The sequence below is a fragment of the Xiphophorus hellerii genome, chromosome 14 (genome assembly GCF_003331165.1).
Source record: "Xiphophorus hellerii strain 12219 chromosome 14, Xiphophorus_hellerii-4.1, whole genome shotgun sequence".
NCBI lineage: Eukaryota > Metazoa > Chordata > Actinopteri > Cyprinodontiformes > Poeciliidae > Xiphophorus > Xiphophorus hellerii.
Window position 1 is genome coordinate 2,433,210 of NC_045685.1, and position 23,246 is coordinate 2,456,455.

At 39.5% G+C, this 23,246-nt stretch overlaps 2 protein-coding genes across 4 annotated transcripts; both read left to right on the forward strand.

Moving 5' to 3' along the window:
- Positions 1-6,459, forward strand: ap1s1 (adaptor related protein complex 1 subunit sigma 1). The gene is made up of 5 exons (XM_032584055.1): positions 1-178; positions 2,949-3,127; positions 3,896-4,004; positions 4,097-4,234; positions 5,388-6,459. The coding sequence occupies exons 1-5, from the start codon at positions 176-178 to the stop codon at positions 5,433-5,435; spliced, it is 477 nt and encodes a 158-aa protein (XP_032439946.1). The 5' UTR covers positions 1-175; the 3' UTR covers positions 5,436-6,459.
- A 3,504-nt stretch (positions 6,460-9,963) lies between these two features.
- vgf (VGF nerve growth factor inducible) lies at positions 9,964-16,898 on the forward strand. 3 transcript variants are annotated; one of them, XM_032583987.1, is made up of 2 exons: positions 9,964-10,205; positions 12,570-16,898. In XM_032583987.1, the coding sequence occupies exon 2, from the start codon at positions 12,620-12,622 to the stop codon at positions 14,771-14,773; it is 2,154 nt and encodes a 717-aa protein (XP_032439878.1). In that variant the 5' UTR covers positions 9,964-10,205; positions 12,570-12,619; the 3' UTR covers positions 14,774-16,898. The 3 variants fall into 3 exon arrangements, with proteins under 3 accessions (XP_032439878.1, XP_032439880.1, XP_032439879.1); XM_032583989.1 differs by lacking the exon at positions 9,964-10,205 and adding an exon at positions 10,257-10,349; XM_032583988.1 differs by lacking the exon at positions 9,964-10,205 and adding an exon at positions 10,832-11,025.
- The last annotated feature ends 6,348 nt before the right edge of the window (positions 16,899-23,246 follow it).

Genomic DNA, 23,246 nt, shown 5'->3' on the forward strand with positions numbered 1-23,246 from the left:
AGGCGGAAGTGCTCAGTAGTGGACGTTTCACGGCAGTGCTGCTTTTGCGTTTCGTTGAATTTTTTAGGAACACCAGGCTGCAATGGACCTTCAGCATTAGCCGCTGTGCAAACTGTAAATCGGAATCGGAAGTGAGAGGCTGTGACGTTCGAGAGACGTTCGAAAATCTTGCAGAATGGTAAGTTACTGTCCCTGACCAGGTTGAATGAGAGGGAAGCTAAACTGTGCTAATGCTAGCAAGGTGTATGTTTCCAGGAAGTGCTCACCTGCGCTACGTTTACCTGGCTGTAGTCAGCCAACAGGCCTTCGGCATTTTAGGCAGCAGAGCGGGTGAAAACAGGGCAGCCGTGTTTACTGTTCCAGTCAGCGTCGGTGCTGCTCATATTCAGCTTAGACCTCACAGTTTGGAATATTTTCTGCTGAAGTTTCCAGATTCAACTTCCAGTCCCGTTTAAAAGCCTCAGACACGGAGCTTATTTAAATGTTTGGTTTTCACTAATAATAATTCACTTTTTGGTTGTCATTTATACAGCATGTCAAATAAGCATTGGATGTATACGTCAATGTTTTTCTCAGTAGACATATTCCTACTGGGACCATTGACATAGAATTACACCAGATATTGGCAACAACCCAAGTAATCCACACAACACAAATATATCAATGCTTGTTATTTCATAGATTTCGCTTATGGGTAAAAACTCTCAGCTGTGATCTTGAGCCATTCTCACAAAAACTATGAAAAACTGGAAGGTTCTGTCGATCATTACATGCTCTCTGATCTTCAGTTCTGTCTGGATTTAATTGGATACAAGTCGAGTGTGTCAGCTTTTTCCTGGTTTCTGAAAAAGAAGAATGCTTTGTATTTTAATTTTAATTTTTGAACTTTAAGACAAACAAAAATACCCCACTTATTTCTTATTTTTTAATATCCATTTCTAAAGTGAAAACCAAATGACCATATGATACACTGACCTATCAGTGAGCTTTTAACTCACTTAATCACTCTATAGGTAACTTTTCTGTCCTGTTCATCAGAAAATGTTGCCCATCATGTGTGTGAGAAGTTGTGGTTACATAGCAAAACGCTTACAAGTTTTCTCTTTTTTTCTAAAGCAAAGACAAAATGATGATAGTTAAAGATAGCATTTCTAAGTTTGTATTCCTTGTATAACACCTTGTCCAACCTTACCTAATATTTCATAATCTAGAATCTGTGACAGAGTAGGAGTGGTGAAAGGATAAAACAGAGCAGCTTTGCTGTAACGTTTATCTTCCTGTGAATATTCCTTCCTTTTTTAAGGTTGTAGGCTGGAGAATGAACGTCCAGAGAACACAGCCTCTTTCCTAGAAGCGTCTGACTGATGTTGTGTTTAATTGGACTTAATTCTAAAAACCTAAATGATACTCGCAGTTATTAACTTTGAGTCTTTTTTCCTTCTGTAATAAATGGAAAGGCACTTCACAAAATGAACAGATCTGATGTGCATGCAGGGATGCATTATTAGATCAATTCAATAATATAGACAGGTTCAAAATCACTTCCATGCATTCCAATTCAGTCCAGTAATGCATCCCTTGTCTTTTAATTATGTGAGATCAGGTCGTGGGGCAACAGGTCCAGGAAGGAAACACACACTCTCCAGCTCATTCTGGGGGGCTAAAGGCGTTTCCAAGCCAGAAGAGACATTTGGTTCCTACCATGGGATCTCTGTTCAGACAGGTCTGGAAAATCTTAAAAGGGAGATTCAATTTCAACTGGTTGAGGAGCGAAGGTCCTCAACTAGTGAGGACCTTACTGGACCTCACTCCAATGTGCGGAGTGAGGTCCAGTTTTGTCATTTGAGTGCAAAGGCCTTAGTCAGAGGAGCTAACGCCCCATCAGATGGTTACCTGTGAGGTAACCATCCATGTCCCTAATGGCCCCTGACCTCAACATCCACCCCTGCAGTTGGTTGGCCCACATTGTAGGGAGTTTCCTGTACCGTTTTGGACCGAGCATCGCCAAGCCCTAAGAAGGCGAGTTTTGACTGCCGGGCGCTTTAAAAGACAAACAAACAAAAAAAACACTGAGCAGACGTCCCACCTCTCTAATCCAGGCAAGGTTTGCCATTTCATGTTCTGTTGCAAATTCTGTTATTTTTGTTTTCAATTCAAGGAAATTAAATAAAGAGTCAAATCTTTTTATTCCAGTCAGCATTACCTGTCGCAGAGTGAAAATGTTTAGTCCATAAATTTGATGAACTGTAATTATCAGTACTTTGATAAAAAGAAAATTTATCCCTGATACCACAACTCAAAGAAGCTGTAAAATAAGTAGCTTTTTAACAATAAAAACTGATCCTAACGTTACATTTCTTCTGTCTGCTGGTTACATATGCACAACAACAGATGCAATTTTTTACTTTGACTAGGGGCAAAAACACAAGCTAACCTTAGCTTCTGTAGGCTTTTACCGACTTAAAGTCTTTTTTACATCAAGCTTTTCTAAAGGTCTCTGTTTCATTTTAACCCAATTTTTAATAAGTAAATTGACCCAAATATTTTCCACATCAGCTAATTGTTTCATCCATTTGCTGTTGTGCTGCAAAAATGACCAAGACCACATTTGTGTTGGTCAGAAAGGCCAATCTCAGCTTCTTTCTCCAGTCAACTCTTATCTCCTTCTTTCCCATTAAACGTTTTCCACACATCTCTCCTTTCTTTTGTGTCTCTGTGTTCATTACATTTGAAATAAACCCAAAGCGACGTCTAATAAAGTTTCTTATCTATATTAAATGGAGCATGATCTATTCACAGGCAAGTGGAGCATTATGGTGAAAGCCAATGTTGCCAAAGTAAAAGTCGTGCTTCACCTTGGCACTCAGACAACAATTCTGAGTGCCACACTGCTGTACAGGACACGCTAAAAATAAAATAATATTAATGATATCTCTGTTTCCCTCTAGATGCGATTCATGCTGCTGTTCAGTCGGCAGGGGAAGCTGCGACTGCAGAAATGGTACACGGCTACGGCGGAACGAGACAAAAAGAAGATGGTCAGGGAGCTGATGCAGATAGTTCTTGCCCGCAAACCAAAGATGTGCAGTTTTCTTGAATGGAGGGACCTTAAGATTGTCTATAAAAGGTACTAAAACAAACTCCCTTTTTTTCATTTCAAGTTGTTAGTAATTTTTAATACTGACTGGCGCTTCAGTAGATATATCACTCTTACTGCACGCTCAATGCACACCTCTGAAAGCGCGACTAGAGGTTATGTTTGCGGCTCACGTTGAGCTTTGGCTTTTAAACTTCACTCAAACTTTGATGACGAATTCTCCAAAGAAACACAAGTCCTCACCGAGGGTTGATATAAATGTCTGTCCAGTTTGAATGAAAGGAGGCGCGGGAGCCGTGCCGAGGTAAACTTCAGAGATGCAGCCTTGCTAGTCGGCCAATTCACAGAGACTTCATGCTTCACTCAATGCATCGACTTTAAACCCATCTTTCAGGAACAGTTCTGTTCTGCTGGTGACATGCTCAGTATAGCAAATATGCTTGCAGTCCGGCTTATGTAAAATAATATTAAAAAAAAAGAATGCAGCAGATTTTTTATTTATTTATTTAATAAAAACTAAATCAAGCAAGGCTTAGCCTGACGGGGGGCGGGGAGGAAGTAAAGCCTGGCGGCCTGCTTGGCTTTACTTTGCTTTACTCAGGAAACCCTGAGTTGATGTCCTGCTTTGATATTTGAGTTGATTCATTTTGTATTTTTTGTCTAGAACAAATGAGTAAATTATTTAAATTTTCACATTCATGGAGTGACATCTATTTTTCAGACCGATTTGATTCATTTTGACCAGCTTCCAGATGTAAACGCTGATGTCGTTCTTCTCCTATGTTTATACCCACGCAGGTACGCCAGCCTATATTTTTGTTGTGCTATTGAAGAGCAGGACAACGAGCTGATTACACTGGAGATCATCCACCGCTTTGTAGAGCTGCTGGATAAATACTTTGGCAGTGTAAGTCACGGAACTGAAGCATTCTCTGTTTCTGAATATTAATGGTTTAGTTAAAGCCTGATTATAAAGCTGTTTGCTGTGTATTTTTGCAGGTGTGTGAGCTGGACATAATCTTTAACTTTGAGAAGGCTTACTTCATTTTAGACGAGTTCCTGATGGGAGGAGAGATCCAGGACACATCCAAGAAGAGCGTCCTCAAAGCCATCGAACAAGCTGATCTGCTGCAGGAGGTAACACCTCCCTTCTTCACCCAGTCAGCCAGTGTTTAGAAATGACTATTAAAAACTCTTCTTTCAGTCATTATTTCTCTAAACATGATCCAAATCTGTATTTACATGCTGTGACTCTTTCTCCCCTTTTCATTATTTCTCTTTTTCTGGCTTTGTGAAGTCAGAGTTTGTAGTAAACCCATATTGTCTTTTATGTGTTTAAAATTATTGGACTTTGTGACTTGATTGCAGCAAACTGAGTTTCACTCCACGTCTCGTTTGGTCCAATGGTGCCGGCTCACACATGCTGAGATAAGCTGGTTTGATTTGTGATTGGTAGGAGACAGATCAGAGACTGGCTGCTTTATCAGAAAGACTGTAGTGTCTAACTGTGAAATCTTTTTTTTCATAAAGCCTTTGGTAGTCTCTAATATCTTTATTCAATGACATGAGTGAAACCTACTTGAATAAGCAGCATTAGAAGCATCAGTCTTTACCGGATAAACTGCGTTTGTTTTCCAAACGTCTCTTGTACTGCTAGAAATACTTTCTTCAGGCGTTTACTATGCAGGCCTGGATGTAGACACTATTGTGGAATAAGTAGCAGTTTACAAATTTTGACCATTTTGGTACCGGATTTTTATCAGAAAGCCCAGTTATCAAAGAAAACAGCAGTGCATATGTTATAAAATGAATGTGTTTGCATTGTAGCAGTGCAGAGTAACCCATCCAGCTTCAGTCTGTACTTTGCCCATGTTTTTTTTTGTCAACACAGCCAAAGATATCCATCATTCTGCTCCTGGTGGAGCAGAAAGATCCAGATCAGGAAGTGTCACTCTGCTCACTAGGAATTAATATCTCTTCTACAGCTGTTTTCTTTTCCTTTCTGTTTTTCATCCCTCCCTGCCTTTCCTTTAGTCGCTCACATTGTTAAAACTTTGATAGTCTTCCTAGTTTGATATATTTTTGTTGGCATGGATAATAACAATAATAATAATAATGTTAACAATATAATCAACATCCCACCAGCACCTAAAACAACTTTGTTGCTCCAGTTCATACATTTTGTCTTGCGATGGCTACAGAAAGAAGGGACATTATCTACATTTGTCTTTACTTTTATGTGAATAATGCAGCAGTGTTCTGTTTTCATTTGGGATTTTGCTGTTTGCAGGAGGACGAGTCTCCCAGGAGTGTATTGGAGGAGATGGGCTTGGCGTAGTCCCAGTGAAACTGTACGAAGTTTGAGACAAAAGGCAGGAGGAGGCAGGACAGTTTGGACTCTGGGGTCCTGGAGCAACATCTCCTCTGGGGATAAGACTCAGTGAATCCTTGCATTGGACTGGCCCTTTGGCTCTCTTTTTTGTTTGTGTGCGTGCGCGTGCGTGTGTGTGTGTGTGTCTGCATTATCTAAGTGTGGGATAATGGTAATGGGCTATATTTAACTTTTATGTGCCTGGAGGAGCAGTGCATGTTCTGATTGTTACAGATGTGACATAGTTTGAAGCTTCGCTGTGATTGTAGTCATACTGAGGCAGGCTTGCAGGCTGATATAAAGCGCTTGTCAAACAAGCAAAGCCAAGCCTGGATGTAGGCCTGCCGATCACAACTGAATGTGAACGAGGACCGGGTCAGAACATCGAAGGACTGTGAGAGGTCACAGGTTCTATAAGTGTGTCCAGAACCAGGTTTATTCCAGGCAGGTCAGGTGAAAACAAATCATTCTCAATGACCTAAAATCATGGCTGTAAAGACTTGAGTTCTCGTTGGCGTATTAGAGTTCAAGCCATGTGCCTCCAGCTATCTCCATGACAACGGACATTCAACATGCTCAGAACCGGCTCAGGACTGAGGCTAGAGTTTTGTTCCGATTAGTTTTCTGTCTTCATTCAAATTGTTCCTTAATCTAGAATTGCTGATTAACTGTCAGACTTGTTTATTCTATGCTTCTTGATAGTCGAAGATTCCACTTTGTTTATGTAATATCACCGAAAACTAAAATGATAAACTTCATCAATGAAAATGAACAAAAGACATTCAATCGTTTCTTGACCCATTAGCTTGAGTTGACTGCAGTACCAAACCAAAATGGAGATGTGAGAACCATCTCTGGATGTTGGTTCTGGGTTTTAATGCTACAGTGGCACAACTATTATAAAAAAATATGTTATTTAAAGGGGATGTATTATGCAAATTTCATCGTTTGTATGTTTTTGTACTTCCATTTATGTTTCTACTACTTCTAAGTCCAAGTGCTTAAAAAAACACCCCGGCAATAAGTTGATGTTTTTTGGTGTCTGGAAAATGAGACTTCTCTAAAACCTCCAGAATGTAACATCACAAATTAGCAGGCACTGTCCCTAACCTATCAACCCCATCAAAGCCCAACCTGTCACCTAGCAACCCAAGCTGAGCTCCAGCACCTTTGGTCAGCTGGTTTTACTGCTATATACTCTGTACAGCAGCTGCTGGAAAAAACAAGTTTTGTTGTTGACTAATCGATTAGAAATTGGTTGTGCAGGATGCTCTTCTTCTGCTTTTCAAAGATGTACACTTGTATAAGTGCGCATCTGTTTGCAGCCAAGTTTACATTTTGTTGGAGGGCGTGGCCAGCAGCAAGTTATTTGGATTTAAAGTGACAAGACGCTCTGCAACAGCTCATTCTGAAAGGAGCTGGAAAGAACTGAGCAGACTGAAGTTTCATTATCTCAGAATGATTTTGTGCAAAAAAACGTAATGAATCTTCTTTGTATAGACCCAATCTGTTTAAGGAAATATAATAGGTAACTTTTAAATATCTGTTAAAAATGTCACTGGCATAACAGTATGATATGAGAGGTAATCTGGAAAAAAAAAAAAAAAACCCAGCTCCTCTGCCTTCTCCCAGTGCTCCCAGTTGTAACTGCAGAAATATGCAGCTCTCTCAAAAACAGCCAATCGAAGTTTTGGCTGTAGCGCTGTCAATCAGGCTCATAGATGTACCTCTCCCTCCCTCTTCCTCTCTGCTATGCTACAGCTTCTTCCTGACACTAGTTAGCATGGACACTGCTGACTGCAGATAATCACTTCCTTGAAAGGTAAGCCAGTAGCACATTTAGCAGCACATACACAATCTTTACTCACAGCACTAACAGCCTGCTCCTGGCACTGAGTGGTTGCATCTGTTTCCCACATAGCCACAGTAGCTTGTGTAAAGCACTGATGTTTCTTTCTTCAGACAGCAGTGGGTGCGCCCCCTGCTGGTTGCTCAGCGTTCCTGTATGAACCCAGGTAGCCTTGTCTCAGAACAGCCCAGAAGAAGAAAGCTGTTCTTTCTGCCTCAGTTGGATGAACTCTGGACCATATTAGCACTCTAAAACTTTACAGCTAACAAATGGATTTGGAAAAAAGTTGACATGCAGTTTAATGTTAGACAACGCGGACTTTATGAAACGTGACGAATCATTTTGGGTTAGCGCTGATACCAGCTGGTGAGAATGTGACCTTCTGTCTCATTCTGGAAAGAGCTGTTAGCTATGGAGGTTTATTACTGACAACACTCTTAGCTAAGGTGAGTAAAGCTGCTGACGACTCTTAAATACTCTAACTGAAAGATGTGGATTAAACAGGTGCAACACTAAGCAACCGCCAATAATACAACATTCACGCCCCCTTGTGGTGAAAGAGAGTTGTTGCAGTTTGAATTGCGACTCCTTGGTGGTTCAGTGCTATAAAGTAAATGAATGACTAACAATTTTGGGGCATTGTTTCTGGTTGCTAACTTGGGGTGTTTTATAATAAAGTCATGGGACCAAAGCCTGTCGTTTCAGAAACCTCTTCAACTTTCTTATTAGGTGATTTGTCTGTCTGACTTTAATATCATTTCTCTTTAGCCAACTTCCTTCATACCATATTACATTTGAGGTTTTTGGGTTTTACCATGAAAATAACTTGTAAATGTAAGAGTCATCATGTATATCCAGAAAGGAAGCCACAGCCTTCTTGCCAGGATGGCTTACCTACGACAGAGGTACAACTACTGCTCATCCTTTAAATTTAAGTTAATATGTTCAGTTTGTTAGGATGAGATTTACTGTTTTGTGTTTGATTCTAAACCCCTAATAACATCAATACTTTACACAGAGAACTGACCCACATAGAGCAGAGCTGGAACGTAACTAGTTGCATTTACTCAGTTGCATTTACTATTGAGGAACTTTTTTGGGGGAAGAAAATAATTTTAGGTGTAACTTTACTACTCTACTTTTTACTCTTGGGGGAAATTTCTGGATCCTCCACCAACTGTGAGTAACTTATTCGAAAGAAGAAAAAAACTTTTAAAAAATCCATCAGAGACAAACACAGTTTATGTTAAAGTGAGATGTCTTATTTTGTTATTTTAATGCTATTTTCTACCTGCTGGGCCATTCAGCTCTGGAAGTACTATGTTCAAACATACAGCATAATGTCTCATAGATTTTTGTGAGCTTAAAAATAAAATTGGGAAAATGGTTTCTTTTGCTCGTATCCGTTTTGTTACCATGTCACTTGCATACAATTTTTATTTTTATTTTAGTCATTAAAATTCAAAAGATTTTGCATAACATTTTTCCTGCTTGATTGCATCATTTTCAAATATTCAATCAGATGTGATTAGTTAGCACATGAGTAGCATTTTAATAAATTACTTTTTTATTTTTGAGTAATTTCTTGGCTGGACACTTCTTAGTCTTGAGTAAAATATAATAAAATATGTTTTAAGTTGTGCTACTTCTACTTCAGTACATTTTTGGGTGTGCCACCCACCTCTCTAAAATCATTACAAGTTTTGTTTTACTGAGGAAGATTCAGTAAAATGGGAGGAGCCTAATAAAAAGAAAACCGGGTTATATATGGCTCTGGAATAATGAACAGACCACTGCACTGAAGCCCGTTGAAAAGCTCATGATTATTCCACCAAATACTGACTTCTGACCTCTTCCTGAGTTAAACCATTATTATTGTTGTTTCTAAGTGAACTCGTCATTATTTGAGATCTGAAAGCACTGCATCCCTTTCATTATTTTGAGAATTTGTAATTTTCTGCAAAGAAATGCAAAATTTTTGCTTGGAATTTTGGAGACATGTCCATTTTATTCAAACACATACCTATAGAAAGTAAAATCTGAGAAACTGATAACTATAAGTGGTTTCTTAATTTTCTCCAGAGCTAGCTAGCTGGCTAGCTATCTATCTATCTATCTATCTATCTATCTATCTATCTATCTATCTATCTGTATCTATAGATATTTTATAGATAGTTTCTGGATTTTCTTTTGTACAACACATTTTAGAAAGTAACTCATACTTCCCCTGTGTGCTATGAATTGTGTGGATTACTACATTTGCTATTTTGAGCTGAACCGAGATATTTTTCATCACACAAAGACTCCAAATGTTTCCAGTCACAAGCACCTTACATATACACATAAGCAAGTTATATTACTTTTGGGCGAATTGCTAAGTACAAACTTTATCTCGACGCAAAGGTTTCTGGCACTAATGGAATCCCGTGTTTTAGGGCTACCTTGCTTAAGCTTTTCTTTAGCTATTTCTTGTTATGTGAGTATAGATCTGGTTATTGAGGACATATGGAGAAAGTCTGGCCTCAATTTGCCAGGACAGCAGAGGAGGGTTGGGGGACAGGGGGGTTCTTCTGTTGCCCAAAAACTATGAATGAAATGCAAGTTGGTGACGTCAAAGGGACCTCTTGACGCATATGTCACGTGAGCCTGGAAGGCGGAGAGATCCTGAGATCCACAGCCCCGCTGTCCATAGTTCTGAAAACAGGCATTCCAGGAGAGGAACCCCGACAGGACACGTCGACAAAAACCAACTCCAACATCTGACTGCGACTCAGAAATATCAGCGACATCTGGAGCGGGTTGTGCGCGTGACCGCGGGGTTTTCTGCACCTGACGTGACGAGAAAACGGGACCTGGAATCCCCGAAGCCCCCCTCCCTTCACTGGCAAGTAAGTGGCAACTAATCAATCAGCCTTGTTTACCTCCCGCCCCCCCCCCCCACTCCCCTTCAACCCCCCAAAGGTAGAAAACCGTTTCACCGCCCGGTTCATTCCTGGACACGCGCTGAAGGAGGAAGTTAGAGCTGCGCTCAGGTGAGCAGCAACAAATGCGAGGCAGACAGCAGGCTGGGTCCCGCTGCGCTCCGCATCACCTGCACCTCCAGTCCAGTCATGGTTGTTTCTCAAACAGTTTGAACATCTGGAATCCAGTCAGTGGAGAGCAGAACCTGCACTGGCAGCGCGTCGTTGGACCTTCATTGTATGCTGGTCAAATCTGCTGGGAGCTTCGGTTTCTCATTCTCCTAATCCTTCTAATCCTCCTCCTCCCACCCCCACCTTCTCCTCCTCATCCTCCTTTTCCTCCTCTTCCTCTTCCTCCCCCTCCCCACGGTTCTTTGTTATGAATGGAATTTGGGTAACAAATGGGCCAAAGAGGAGGTACCCTCATTTAGATCACTCTGCCAGTGTTATCTGTAGGTTTTCTTCGCCTTGTGTTGAGCTGCAGGTGTTGGTGGGGGTGGGTGGGTGGGCAGGGGGTCGTTACATCCTTTTCTTTTTGTTCTCTCTTTCTTTTTTTTGCTGCAGTGATATGAGCTGATCGGACCTTTGGAGCAGATGGAAGGAATGTGTTTATTTGATAAGTAGGATGGAATAAGGCCAAAGCGCTAATGAATGTCGTCATCTTGCGTCAGTGTGGCAGAATCAGGAGCAACGAGGGCAGCACGCATCAGGTCCACAGCAGAATAATGATGCTGTTGAAAGCTGTGAGGTGAAACATACTTTTAATTGAAAAGTATGCGGAGGGAATTTAAATATTTAATATTCCGTTTTTAAACGTGGAATATTCATTTGCTGGTCGTTGTTGCATTTTTTTTTATCATGACATTGTTGCATATTAAGCTGCAGGTATAATCACAAATTGATCATAGTGTGATGGATTAATGGTGAATTGCTCATAAGTTGTTCAAATAAAATGATTTATTTATTTAATGTGACATTGTTTATCTAGAGCGACAGATCCTGGAGGAATGGTTTCTCATTCTGGAAACCATTCCTTGATGTATTCCTTGGAGTGAGTTCTGGTTGTGTGTTAGGATCTCTCTCTCTTTTGGGTTATGATAATTATTTTAATATTGAACTCCATGACTTCCTGTCGTCCCAGGTTTTTAAGCTTGGACGACTCTATGCTTGGATCGTGAACACGTTGTTTGAACTCATGATAGCCTGACACCATCTTTGTTGCTAAGTTATGTCTCTTTTTTTTTATGGGTTTTAATATGTTTGTGATAAGTGTGATTTCTGACTTCCTACATGCGTGAAAAAGTGATATAATCAAATATATACTCCCCTATATGGATCACACAATCCTTTATTTTTCTGAAGTTTGCAAATAAATAAATAACCACAAAGAAACAATAAACATGCAGCGTTATGAAAATGATTTGACTCAACGAGCTGTCATATCTAGTTCAGCCACAAGAGGGCTTAAGTGGTAGCATCACCATAGCGATGTTTTACAGGCAGTTACCCCGGTGACCTACAGTTACTCATTGTACTTTTGGTCTGCCCAAACACTTGGGGTGCATTAGAAAACATTACCTGCACTAGATGCAGTTCAAACGCCGTTGGTTAATATTCATGAAACCAACTGAGCTCTGGTCTTCTCATCCAACAGCTTTTCAGGCAGTCTGCGTTGCTCTTGACCTGGGTCTCTCAATGAACATAATAATAATATAATAATAATAATAATAATAACTTTATTCATTTCATTCAATACAAATAAAAAAAAAAATAATTTTAATACAAAGAAAAAAATAAAATAATTTAAAAAAACATGACTGTTTTCACAGTTTTCTCAGCGAAAGATGTGGCATAGATGTTGGACTGCCATGGGTTCTTTCCTCGGTATTCAGAACTAAATCAGTAACCACAAACAATGACGAAAAGTTGGAGTGAATAAGGCCACGTTCACCCTGCAGCCTGAAGAGACGCAATTCCGATTTTTGAGTTTTAAACTAAAACTTTCACTGAGTGGCGGTACAACTTCGGGTCTAAGACATGCTGAGTTTAATATGCATCTCAACAAACACTTTCTTCTAACAGTACATAAAAATTCCTCTGTCTAAGCCTTGGGCAGATGAGCCATGTGAATGTGAAACGTGTGTTTTTCTGAATGTCTCTAATATTTTACCGGTGACTTATTTTTCAGCTGCTGATGGCGTTGGCCCTGCAGTGCCTGGTTTGGTTTTCTGCTGTCTGAAAAGAGTTCTTAAAGCTTTAAATATGATTTTGTGTTCTTATTTTTCCCTCTAGGTGTTCTTGGTCACTCTCTGCACCCAGTTCAGGACCTGTTGTATCAGACCATGGCAAGAAACTGCCATGCCTCGTGTGTCCTCACCATCATGGTCCTCTTCACATCTTTATCCTTCCTTCATCTCTCCACACCCAACCCAGTTTCTACGTTTGGAGATTATGACGACTCACCCAGAGAGGTTCTTCCCAGGCTTCCAGTTTATGAAAACACCGAACGAACGCAGGAGAGACGGAAAAGAGCCTTGAGAGACCAAACTGAGCAAGAAGAGGAGCTCTTTAAAGATGTAGATCCCAAAAGACTAGCTGCTGTGTTACTGGAGGCTCTGAATCACACACACATGGAAAGAGAGAGGGATGAAGAGAACTATAACAGCATGGAAGAAGAGACACAGACGGAGAGAGACGAGATTCAAAAAGAAGAACCACACGGTGAGAGAGTGTCAAGAAACAGAGAAAGAGACGGGCAGAAAGAGCTGGAGCGGTTTATTGCGTCACACGGCAAAGAACAGGAACGGGAGGAGGACGAGGAGAAGAAGAAAGCTCTGGAAGAGGAGGAGAAGATAACTGAGAAGGTGACAAGCCACACCACAAGTCAGACGGTCCAAATTCAAACAAAGCAGCAGCCAAATGGATCAGACGGAACAGCAGAGAGCGGTGCTGCTAACCAGCAGGGATCATCCAACCCCGAGCAAAGCAGCTACGAAGAGGAGGAGCAGCTCAATCCTGAGGAGCTGAAGAGTCTGGAGACCGTGATGAAGGAGTTTCCACGTCTTAACAGTAAAAGAGATGGTGCTTTGGAGGAGCAGCAGAGAAACACTAGAGGTTACAGCAGCTACAACGACATCATTCCGATAAATAAGGGCAGTGACCTCGCCATGACCAAGAAAAAATTAAAATGGCAGGAAGAAACACAGAAAGCAGTGTACTTCCCAACATTTACCCGAGGCAATTCTGTAGAGGAATCAGAGGACGGCAACTATATTAGCAAAGCAACCCAGCCCCCGACTCCAACTGAACAGAAAGGGGTGCAAGACGATTACACAGACGAGGAAGAGGAGGAGGAATTGCTCAGCCCAGAGGAGGAGGAAGCCCGAGCCAAAGTGGAGCAGGAGGAGATGATGAGGCAGGCAGCAGAGGCACAAAAAGCCAAAATGGAAGAGGAAAAGCTGGCTGACATCGCCTCAGACATGTTGCTGAGCTACATGGGTAAACAAAATAAAGGTGACAAGAAGCACAGCTTGTCTATGTCAAATGCGGCAGAGGATAAGAGATCGGATGAGGAAGTGACAGAGGAGGACGACCTTGACCCTCAGACCATTGACAAGTTGATCGAGATTTCCAGTAAATTGCACCTCCCCGCTGATGACGTCGTGGACATAATCACTGATGTTGAGAAGAAGAAGAAGAAAGATGTGCCACCTGAGATGGCATCTGTTCGGCAGCATACCTCAGCGCCACTGTCTCCTTCTTTTCATTCCGGTTGGCAAGTTTCGTCAAATCAAAACAGCTTTCCGGTCTCGAAGCAACCGTCTCCAGCTGTAAATATCCTAAAAACCTGGTTTCAAGACCAAAACACGCCAAAATCAGACGTTTCCCAAAAGAAACTTCCTAAACCTTTGCTACCATATAATTTTTCACCCAAACCTGAAAAGCCCTTTCCGGTGAAACAGGAGCGCTGGTTCAAGTTACCGAAGTCTGTCTGGACTGGCTACTCCTTGTATCCCTACTCCTACTCCACCTACCACCAAAGGAAACCCATCGTGGGTTACTATCCTTTCTACTTTCCTCCCATGCCAAGACCTAAATCCCATTACTACCGGCCTAAACCTCCTCTAACACACAACAATTACTTTGGTAATTCTGTGGAAGATCCGTACATTTTCCCTCCAAGAAGGCGCTATCAAAGCTGGGTCCAACCTCAGCTGAGAAAATCACCTGCCGCCCTTCAGCCTAAGTCTTTCTACTCCAGCTACTACCCACGTCCTTACTCCCAGCCATTTCAGCAAATACCTCCATCCCAAGCCAATTCCCCTCCTCAGACAGCTGCTCAACGTAAGCAGTTTCTGATCTCCGCTCTGGAACCCACAGCATCAAAAAACAAAGACTATCATAAGGGTGCAAAACAGCCAGACAGCAGTATCCACGACGATGTGGAGAAATACATCCAGCAGATTCTCATGAACAGAGCACAGAGGCTGGACTGAAATGGAAGTAAATAAACATTAATGCAAGATTCCGACATCTTAAAGATGAATCAGCAGAAAGCTATATTTCTTTGAGATGTTTTTGCATTATGTTTTTTCTAAAGGGGCAGTATTATGTAAAATCAACATTTTTGGCTTTGTTATAATGTTATTTCCTCATCATAACCATACCTGGAGTGTTTCTTTGTTTTTTTTATGCATGTTTGAGAAATCCTTGAATCTCCCGTGGCAACCATTCTGGTTTGTAAAATGTTTAGGGAACCGAGTGCCATTTCCACACACAGCTAATCCTCAGAGCAGGTTCCAAGCCGAGCTTCTGCTCCTTCAAACTAGCAGCAGCAGCAATTAGCAAGCACCTGGTGGAACTGTGCATCTCCTGAGCTCATTATATGAACCGTTTCTCAGCCCAGTGCTGTGATGAACGTTTGTAAGGGCTTAATAGTGAAGCGTAGTTGTTATGATTTCCTGGGAGTCAGAAAGAGCACACATTTCTTAAAGTGACAGAGGCTCAATTTCAAAGAGCTAAATTGCAAAATCAAATTTCTTTTAAGCCATGTTTGATTTATATGTAGATTTTTTTTAACAACTGAAGGTAATAGTTACTTGATTGTGCATCAAAATGTGTCTGGAAAACATATAATACTGCCCCTTAACATTTGTTCCAAGTTTTGTCTTTCTGTTAGAATTGGTTGAGATGTGAACACGGCCATGTTCTGAATCCCAATGTAAAGACGTTGGATGGAGCCGAGAGGACCATGATGAATCTAGTCTGTTGGTCCAGCCACTCTTAAATTCCAGCATGAAAACTTTCTTAATATTGACATTCCTGCATTAGAAAATTGGGGTAAAAATGAAGGGGATGAACCATGTGATCTTGAGGCCCATTTGACAAAGTTAATTAAACTGTTCACATAAGTATGTGGCTCCAAATGGATGAAGCTGGGCACAGTTTCTAATATCTGCCACCACTGTCACTATTGTGGTTGTGTAGTTGCCTCCACATTTTAACTTGTTGTGGAGGCTTCGTCTGCATGGCAGATTAGGAGCTCTGATCTCCCAATTTGAAGATTTTCTTCTTTTTTTTTCATAACAGTGAATGAAAATACTACACTCTTCACCCTATCGCTGCATTTGTCAAGGTTTTACATTGGAAAAATATAGTTTCACATGAACCCCAGACTCATTGTATGCAGATTACAAGATGTGGCCAAGCCTTTAAACTTCTAGTAGTCAAAAATAACAAAAGATAAAACTTTTAATATAAAATCCCCGTCAAACAAATCTACCCCATGGTGCCCTTCACAACAGTAATGTGACGCAACTATATTTTCTGTGAGTTGATAGCTAAGTGGAAAGGAGCACAAAAACACTCTTTCTAGTTCTGTGTCAGTTTATTGACGTGTGTGTGTCCTGCTGCCCATAAAATCTCACCAGAAAAAACAAACTTATTGGTCAACTCAGAGCAGTGGTGGTTTCTGATATGGGCGACACATGTAACCGACCATTGCGGCATCTTGTGTCAACAACTTGGTGAAGGGGGCTGGCGCCGAAAAGGTGGTGCCGTCCAAGGCGCCAAAGAGGGTAGGACCGCCTCTGACTCACAGACAGCAAGATCCTGAAATAAAGGCAAAGTCGTAGTTTCCCCTCTGGTGTTACTTCACAGCTGACACAAGATGTCTGCTGTGAAGACACGGTCGCTTTGTTTTTCTCCAGATGTGGGAACATACATCTTTGTTTTTCTTGTCCAAATATGTTAACCTTTGTTTGTTTCAGATGCTTTACGATTATTTTGAATGTTCAGATGCTGCTCTAAAACCTAAGCAGTGCTGTATTATGTTTTTAAAGAGAGAATATTTAATCCTATTCATTTTAAATAAGATTTTAAACAAATTCCAGTTTAGTAGGCACGTTTGGCTCAATTAGGAGTAAGTTTGACTCCAAACTTATTGAGATTTAAGATATTCCATCAAAAACTGGGCAGAGTTTTTAAAAAAAGAATCTAAAATATCTTGATTTTTGAGATAGATATTAAATAGATATTGTTTTGTCTCCTTAACAACAAACTTGAAAAGCACACTTTCATGAAAAATTCTTATTAATAAAATATCGTACAACATTGTAGAGTATATTTCATACGTAAACAAACAAACATCACAAAACGACTTGCTCTCATGATGAGTCATCTTTTTGCATAACTTAAAGTACCTTGTTTCCATGGTGCCAAACCCTGGCATGGGTCTGTAGGACATTCTTATACAGCTGACGCCTTCAGAGAGTGCAGCTTTGACCCATCAGCTGAGGCTGGTGTCAATCTGTACAGAGGTCATTATTATCTAAATTGCATATCCATAATTAACTTTACAAAAAGAGACGGACAGTTGTTGCTTTTCAATAACTAATCACAGGGGAACTTTGCTTTTTATAGCTAAAAAAATCCCACAAGTTTGCAACAACATGTAAGATTTGTATAGTGTATTTGTTGAGTACTTGGCCCTATATGGAAATTATATTATAGTAAATTATCTTGAGTGTGAACCTTTGAACTTGTAAACTTTTATCAAGATTAATTTAACCTAAATTAACTTTGGGACTATTCAAGTCTCTTTTGATCTAAATTTCTCTGTTTTTATCTTTTAAATTCTGAAATAGTTTTGAGATGATGATGATAATGATGATGATGATGATGATGATGATGATGATGATGATGATGATGATGATGATGATGATGATAGTTGCTATGCCATTTGTAAAGTTAAACAGTCAAAATTTAGCAGCCATAATTTGGCTTATTTAGCCTGTCATAAGAGGGGAAAATAGGGCTGCATTTTCCAAAGTCATATTTTCACCATTTTATGTATTCTTTTTTAAATCACAGTTTCAAACAAAATATCTAATTTTGTTTGAAAATTAGATATTTTCAAACAAAAATAACCTTACTAATTATTTAGTAAGGTTCCAACTAAATAATTATCACAGAGCTACCTAAATATTCCCTTTCAAGTTAAATATTATTTGGTTAACTAAATATTTAGCTTGCTAAATAAATTTAGCTTCAAACTAAATATCTGGCTTGTTTGTTAGAAATGTCACTTTGTTGTGGCAGCATAGTATCATATCTGATAAGATATGATACTCTGATAAGACAAGCTCCCTTGTCTTATCAGGTTGTTAATTATTTGAATGTGTAACTTTACAAATGGCAAAAACATTGACTTTTTTTCTCCACGGTTTTTAAGTCTCAATTTTAGAAGCAAGTTTGTATAAAATCGATATTAAACCAATGTGAAACAGATGCTCGGTTGGTGTTGGTGACCTTTGGAGTGTCTCAGAATGTGTTTCCAAGTCAGAAGAGAAGAATTTAGTGGAATAAAAAGAGTTTCAACATTGTGCCTTTCATCGACAAAAAAAGTGAAGTGAAAGCAAGACGTTGGCTAACTAACATGTTTTCTGTATTTTTGACAATTTTTTGGGTCTGTTATGAAAGTAAGATGGGAAGTGTTGGTGGGAAGCCCTGAGCTAAAAATGCACACATCAGAAATAAGGGCGCAGTCTTGCACGTTTCTGTATAAATGCATCCAAAAATTGCATCATTTTAAAAAGTAAAAAAAAAAAAAAAATCCTCAAGATTAAGGAAACAATGACTTCAGTACAAGTAAAAAATAGTGAGATGTGTATGGGTGAGTGTCGGTCTTTCTAACTGTACCTTGTTGTAAACGTCGTAATAAACATGCGTTTGCTGAATGTAAACAAGCACATGTTCATGACTACTTTTGCTACCCATGGAAAAGTGAATAAAGTCAATTATTTTTGTTACAATAAAGTTTTCTTGTGGACCCACACGTTCTTTTTATAACAGAGAGGACAGCCAGGTGAAGCCCAGCTCACGTCTAGATTGATTCGAAACCAGAAGCTACAGCAAGGAGGAGTTCTGGGGACAGAAAGCCAGAGACCGTAGATTATATTTGTATTTATGAATATTTAACACTGGATGGAGTAGCTTGTCAATAAATAAGCTACTCACTCTCTTTATTCTAGTAAGTTTGACCAACAGAGGTAAAGAACCAGACCCCAGAAACAAACCCAATCAGATTTATCATGACTTGGTCCATATTTGGTTTTTCAATTGAATAATAAAAAAATTATTCACCATAACTTTTCCGTAACATCTAATTGTTACGGAAACCCAATCCAGTTTATTTAGAAAGTTCCAAAGTTGCAATTTAGTTTCAAATGATTTTCAAATCAAAGTCCTAATTATGTTTGGACACCTTGCATTTACTGTTCAGAGACATTTTGATCAAATTAAATCTTTGTTTCAAATTAAAGTACTCTGAGCTTTTCTTTATTTTATTAATGATTAAAATTTATTAACATGATAATTATTCATTCAGCAAATTACTTTTTCAAAGATAGTCTTTTAGTTTTACTTGAAGTTTCAATATTGTGAATCTGACATTAAGTAAAAATTAATTACTTTTAAATATAAACGTAATAAAGCATTACTGACTGATTTGATTGTAAATGTAACGGTCCACTGTAGGAATATTTCCTGATACTATCATCCTCTCATCAAGAATATGTCAAAAAAAAAAAGAAAAAATAATTCAAAATCATGACATTTCAGTTTACAGAGCAAAGAGAAAATAGAGAGCTGGTCAGAGATGGAGCGTCCAACTCAGGATTCTGACATGCTGGTTGCATGATTGCTGAATCTCTGAGGCGTGTTTCAGTCAGTCAGTCTGACATCCAAGAAGGTCCTACAAAATGCTAATTGAAGCTTTTTATGTCAACCCAATAAGAGATTGAACAGCATCCTGGCTGCAGCCAACAGAAGAAGCGAGACAAACAAACAATAAGCAGGAGAAAATGAATTAACTGGGAAAGAAAGGAGAGGGTGAGGAAAGAGAGCAGGGAGGAATGCAGTGGGGATGGTTGCAGCTCTGCCCACACAGAGGTGCAGTGATTCATGATGTCACGTGGAGAAAACAGGGTGACTCATCCACCAACATCATTGTACAGCCACTGCAGAGCATCAAAGTGAACACACACACACACACACAATGAAAAACACACACGATCATTCTACTCAATTAAATGGAGCTGCTTTTAATATGCAAGGCAGTAAATGCTTAAAGGTGTTCAGACATCGATGGTGGTCCTACTGATCACACACCTCTGCTTGTGTTCATGCAGCTACCTTTCAATTCTGTGAACTGGTTTGAGCTTCGGCTCATGCGGGAGACTCAACATAAAATGAGCTGAACTTCCACCTTTTTACTAGGATTATCAGTGACATGTTCCTAAAGCATCAGTGTTAAGCTGCAGATGACAATTGCTAAAACAAAGGAGTTGATTTTTATATCAGCTGAAAGCTACCAAAAATACGCAGCACCTTTACTATTTATACAGCTGGTTGGGATGTTGCCCATCAGCAGCAGTCAGTGGGGGTGGGGCAGGATGGACCAGTCCAAATCAAAACGAGGCAGAGACAAACAGCCGTGCAGGAGTTCAGGCCTGAAGGCATTCAAGGTTTACAATATCTTTAAATCCAGCAAACAATGGCAACAGAGGGACAAATCAAATAAAGAAGAAGCAGATTACAAACAAGAATATTGAACAATGGAGCTTGAGAAAGAAATCTAAAGAGATCATAAAACCTCAGAGAGGATTTGTATTCTGAGCAATGGAATCCAATTCAACCACAACAGACAGACACAAAAGCTAAAATGCTGAGAAATGGGATGATGACCAGCTCACTTTAAAGACCAAATTCGACAAGAAAAAGGCATAAGACTGATGAAAATATATGCAAAAACAGTTGCGTTGTGATGTTGGTTGGTGGTGTGTTGGACCCAAATGCAGAGAGGTGGAGGCAGCGGCTGACTTAAGTGATTTAATGAAATGGGGGAAAAAAATGAGATTGAAAAAACACTTACAAAAATACACGAACCAGGCTAACAACAAATAAATAAATCCAAAGGAACATCCAACCAGGAGACATGAGGAAAATATAAGGAAGTCAAAAGGGACTAACGTGAGTAGAAATGAGGATCCAGCAAGTTGTGAGTGAGACTGAGGAGCTGAAATACTGGGGAGTTGTGACTGTGACAAAAGACCTGAGCTGATGATTTAACTGATTACAGGTGTGAGTAATTAGAGCAGGAGTCAGGCTGAGGAGGGAGAGAGAAAGTGGCACAGGAAATAATATTAACACTAATGACCAACTTCGACTAAAGAAACATGATAACTGACACTGAAGAGTGATTAGACCTGGAGTAAAAATAAAAATAACTATAAACACTGCAAGGGGCTGAAATGATGGGAAACCATAAACAGGCTAAATTGAACAAAAATAAGAAATGTCAAATAATAAAACCAGAATGACCAACAAGGGTGAAACAAAAGTGGTGGTGCCGGTGCATGGCAGCCACCGGGCCCATGCAGCTGAGGCTACTGCCAGTAGCGTGCTACCATCAGCATATGAGTGTGTGTGTGTGTGTGTGTGTGTGTGTGGGCGTGAACGTGTACATGACTGAACGTGGTGTGAACCAACCTAATGGACATGATAAAGCCTATGTTTATCGTCATACAGTACCATATATTATAATGGTTGGAGTGAAGTTCAAGTTTGTCATTGCACCACATCCACCTTCTGAAAGGAAACACTCTCCTGTATAGGCCGGACCATAAAATAACATATAGCACCGAGCTGTGCCATACCACCCAGTGGAAACGAGGCATAAGTCAAATTAGGATAAACATCTGTGATTATGGTGAGAAAAACTATTAAAAAAACATGAGATATAGAGAGGACATTAGCATGGACATCTGAGGTCAAGAGGTGAAAACAGGATGAACGTCTGCTCTCACACTGTCAGGTCTGAATAAACATGTTATGAACAAAGGTGAGAAAAGGCGAGAAATCTGATGTCATATGAGGAGAGAAAAATTAGGTGACCATAATTAGGTGATGTTAAAATAGAATGACCATCTGATGTATGGCAGTCTTATGTTTTAACCTAGGAACATAATGACCATCTGACGTCAAAAGGCTAGAAGAAATACATTTGATGTGTGAAAATAATATGACCATCTGATGTGTAAAGTCACATTAAATTTATTGTTATTATTGTTACATATTTCAATTATACACTTTTACTCAAAATCACGCACATATATCTGTTATTATCCACTCCTCTATGCAGTCTGAAGGCGGAGTTATTGATGTAAATACAGTAAGGTGTGTAACTCTCTCCGCGCATTTAAATTAAAATACACGTAACTCAATATGCACATTTATATTCCAGGGAACTCAACATTACAACAGAGAATATTTCACTGACTTGACCAGCCTACCTGCTGAGTAAATAAAATGCACAAAAAGGACAAAAACAAACAAACAAACAACAAACAAAAACAACAACAAAAACCATCTCAGTGTCAGATTACAGTCGCTTAATCTGACCTGACAACAACGTTTCCCGGAGCGTTTATCCCTGCAGCCGTGAGTCCGTCATTTACGGAACAATACTGACCCCTGCTGGCAAATCACTGAACATTCCTAACACTCAGTGGCAGGTAATGAATAACAAGATACCTTATAATTTTATGCTCCAACACGAATACATGCGCCATATAAAGAACCTACAACATCAAAACATAAATAATATATAAACTATATCCAAATATATTCTCTAACTATATTTGCAGAAACTTTTATGCTGACATCTAAACATCATTAGATTAGAGGAATTTTTTTTTAGCTCATAAAGCATAACAAAATGTATTAAAATTGAAAACAAAGAAGAAAGGGCCAAAACAATACAGCAACACAGAGCTGTGATTTTATAAAACCCAAAGGAAAGACTTGAGATTTAAGAAGTTCAGAGAGAAGAGACAATCATGGCCAAGATTTGGAAACACTATTCATTTTAGGAAAACACTACAATCAAAAGTATGAGTACTGTGGAGATGATAATGTGGCATGTTATGCTACAGTCATCAGAATGAATAATTCAAACAAATAATTCAAACAGGTTTAAAGGGGGAAGGAGGAGAGAAGATATAACAATATCGAGATTTAGATTTGGACACAAGCTGGATGGATCTGCACACTCTTTAAAACAGGGGGGGGAAATAACACGGGAAATTGTGACTTTTGTGATGAGGAAGAGACTGTTTATCATGTTATTTTACATGCTTCCTTATCATTGCTACAGATATGTGAAATAGAAAGGTTTATTCTTATCCTAAACCTTGAAAAACTTTAAAATAAGATTATCAGAAAAGTTGTAAGTCGGATACTATACATTTATATTGCGGTTCTTTTCGATCCACTGGGTTAGTTGGAAGGATTTAATTTATGAATTAATTAATTCACTTGTTTTTTGTATTACTGTATTTGTATTAGAATCCTGAGCCACACTCCTTACCAGTTGGTGGCGGTAATGGACAATTACGTGTCTTGTCAGTC

Coding starts and splice junctions, on each gene's coding strand:
- ap1s1 (XM_032584055.1), top strand. Junction 4,005..4,096: donor TGGATAAATACTTTGGCAGT/GTAAGTCACGGA, acceptor GTATTTTTGCAG/GTGTGTGAGCTGGACATAAT. Junction 4,235..5,387: donor AAGCTGATCTGCTGCAGGAG/GTAACACCTCCC, acceptor TGCTGTTTGCAG/GAGGACGAGTCTCCCAGGAG.
- vgf (XM_032583987.1), top strand. CDS start 12,620: ATGGCAAGAAACTGCCATGCCTCGTGTGTCCTCACCATCATGGTCCTC.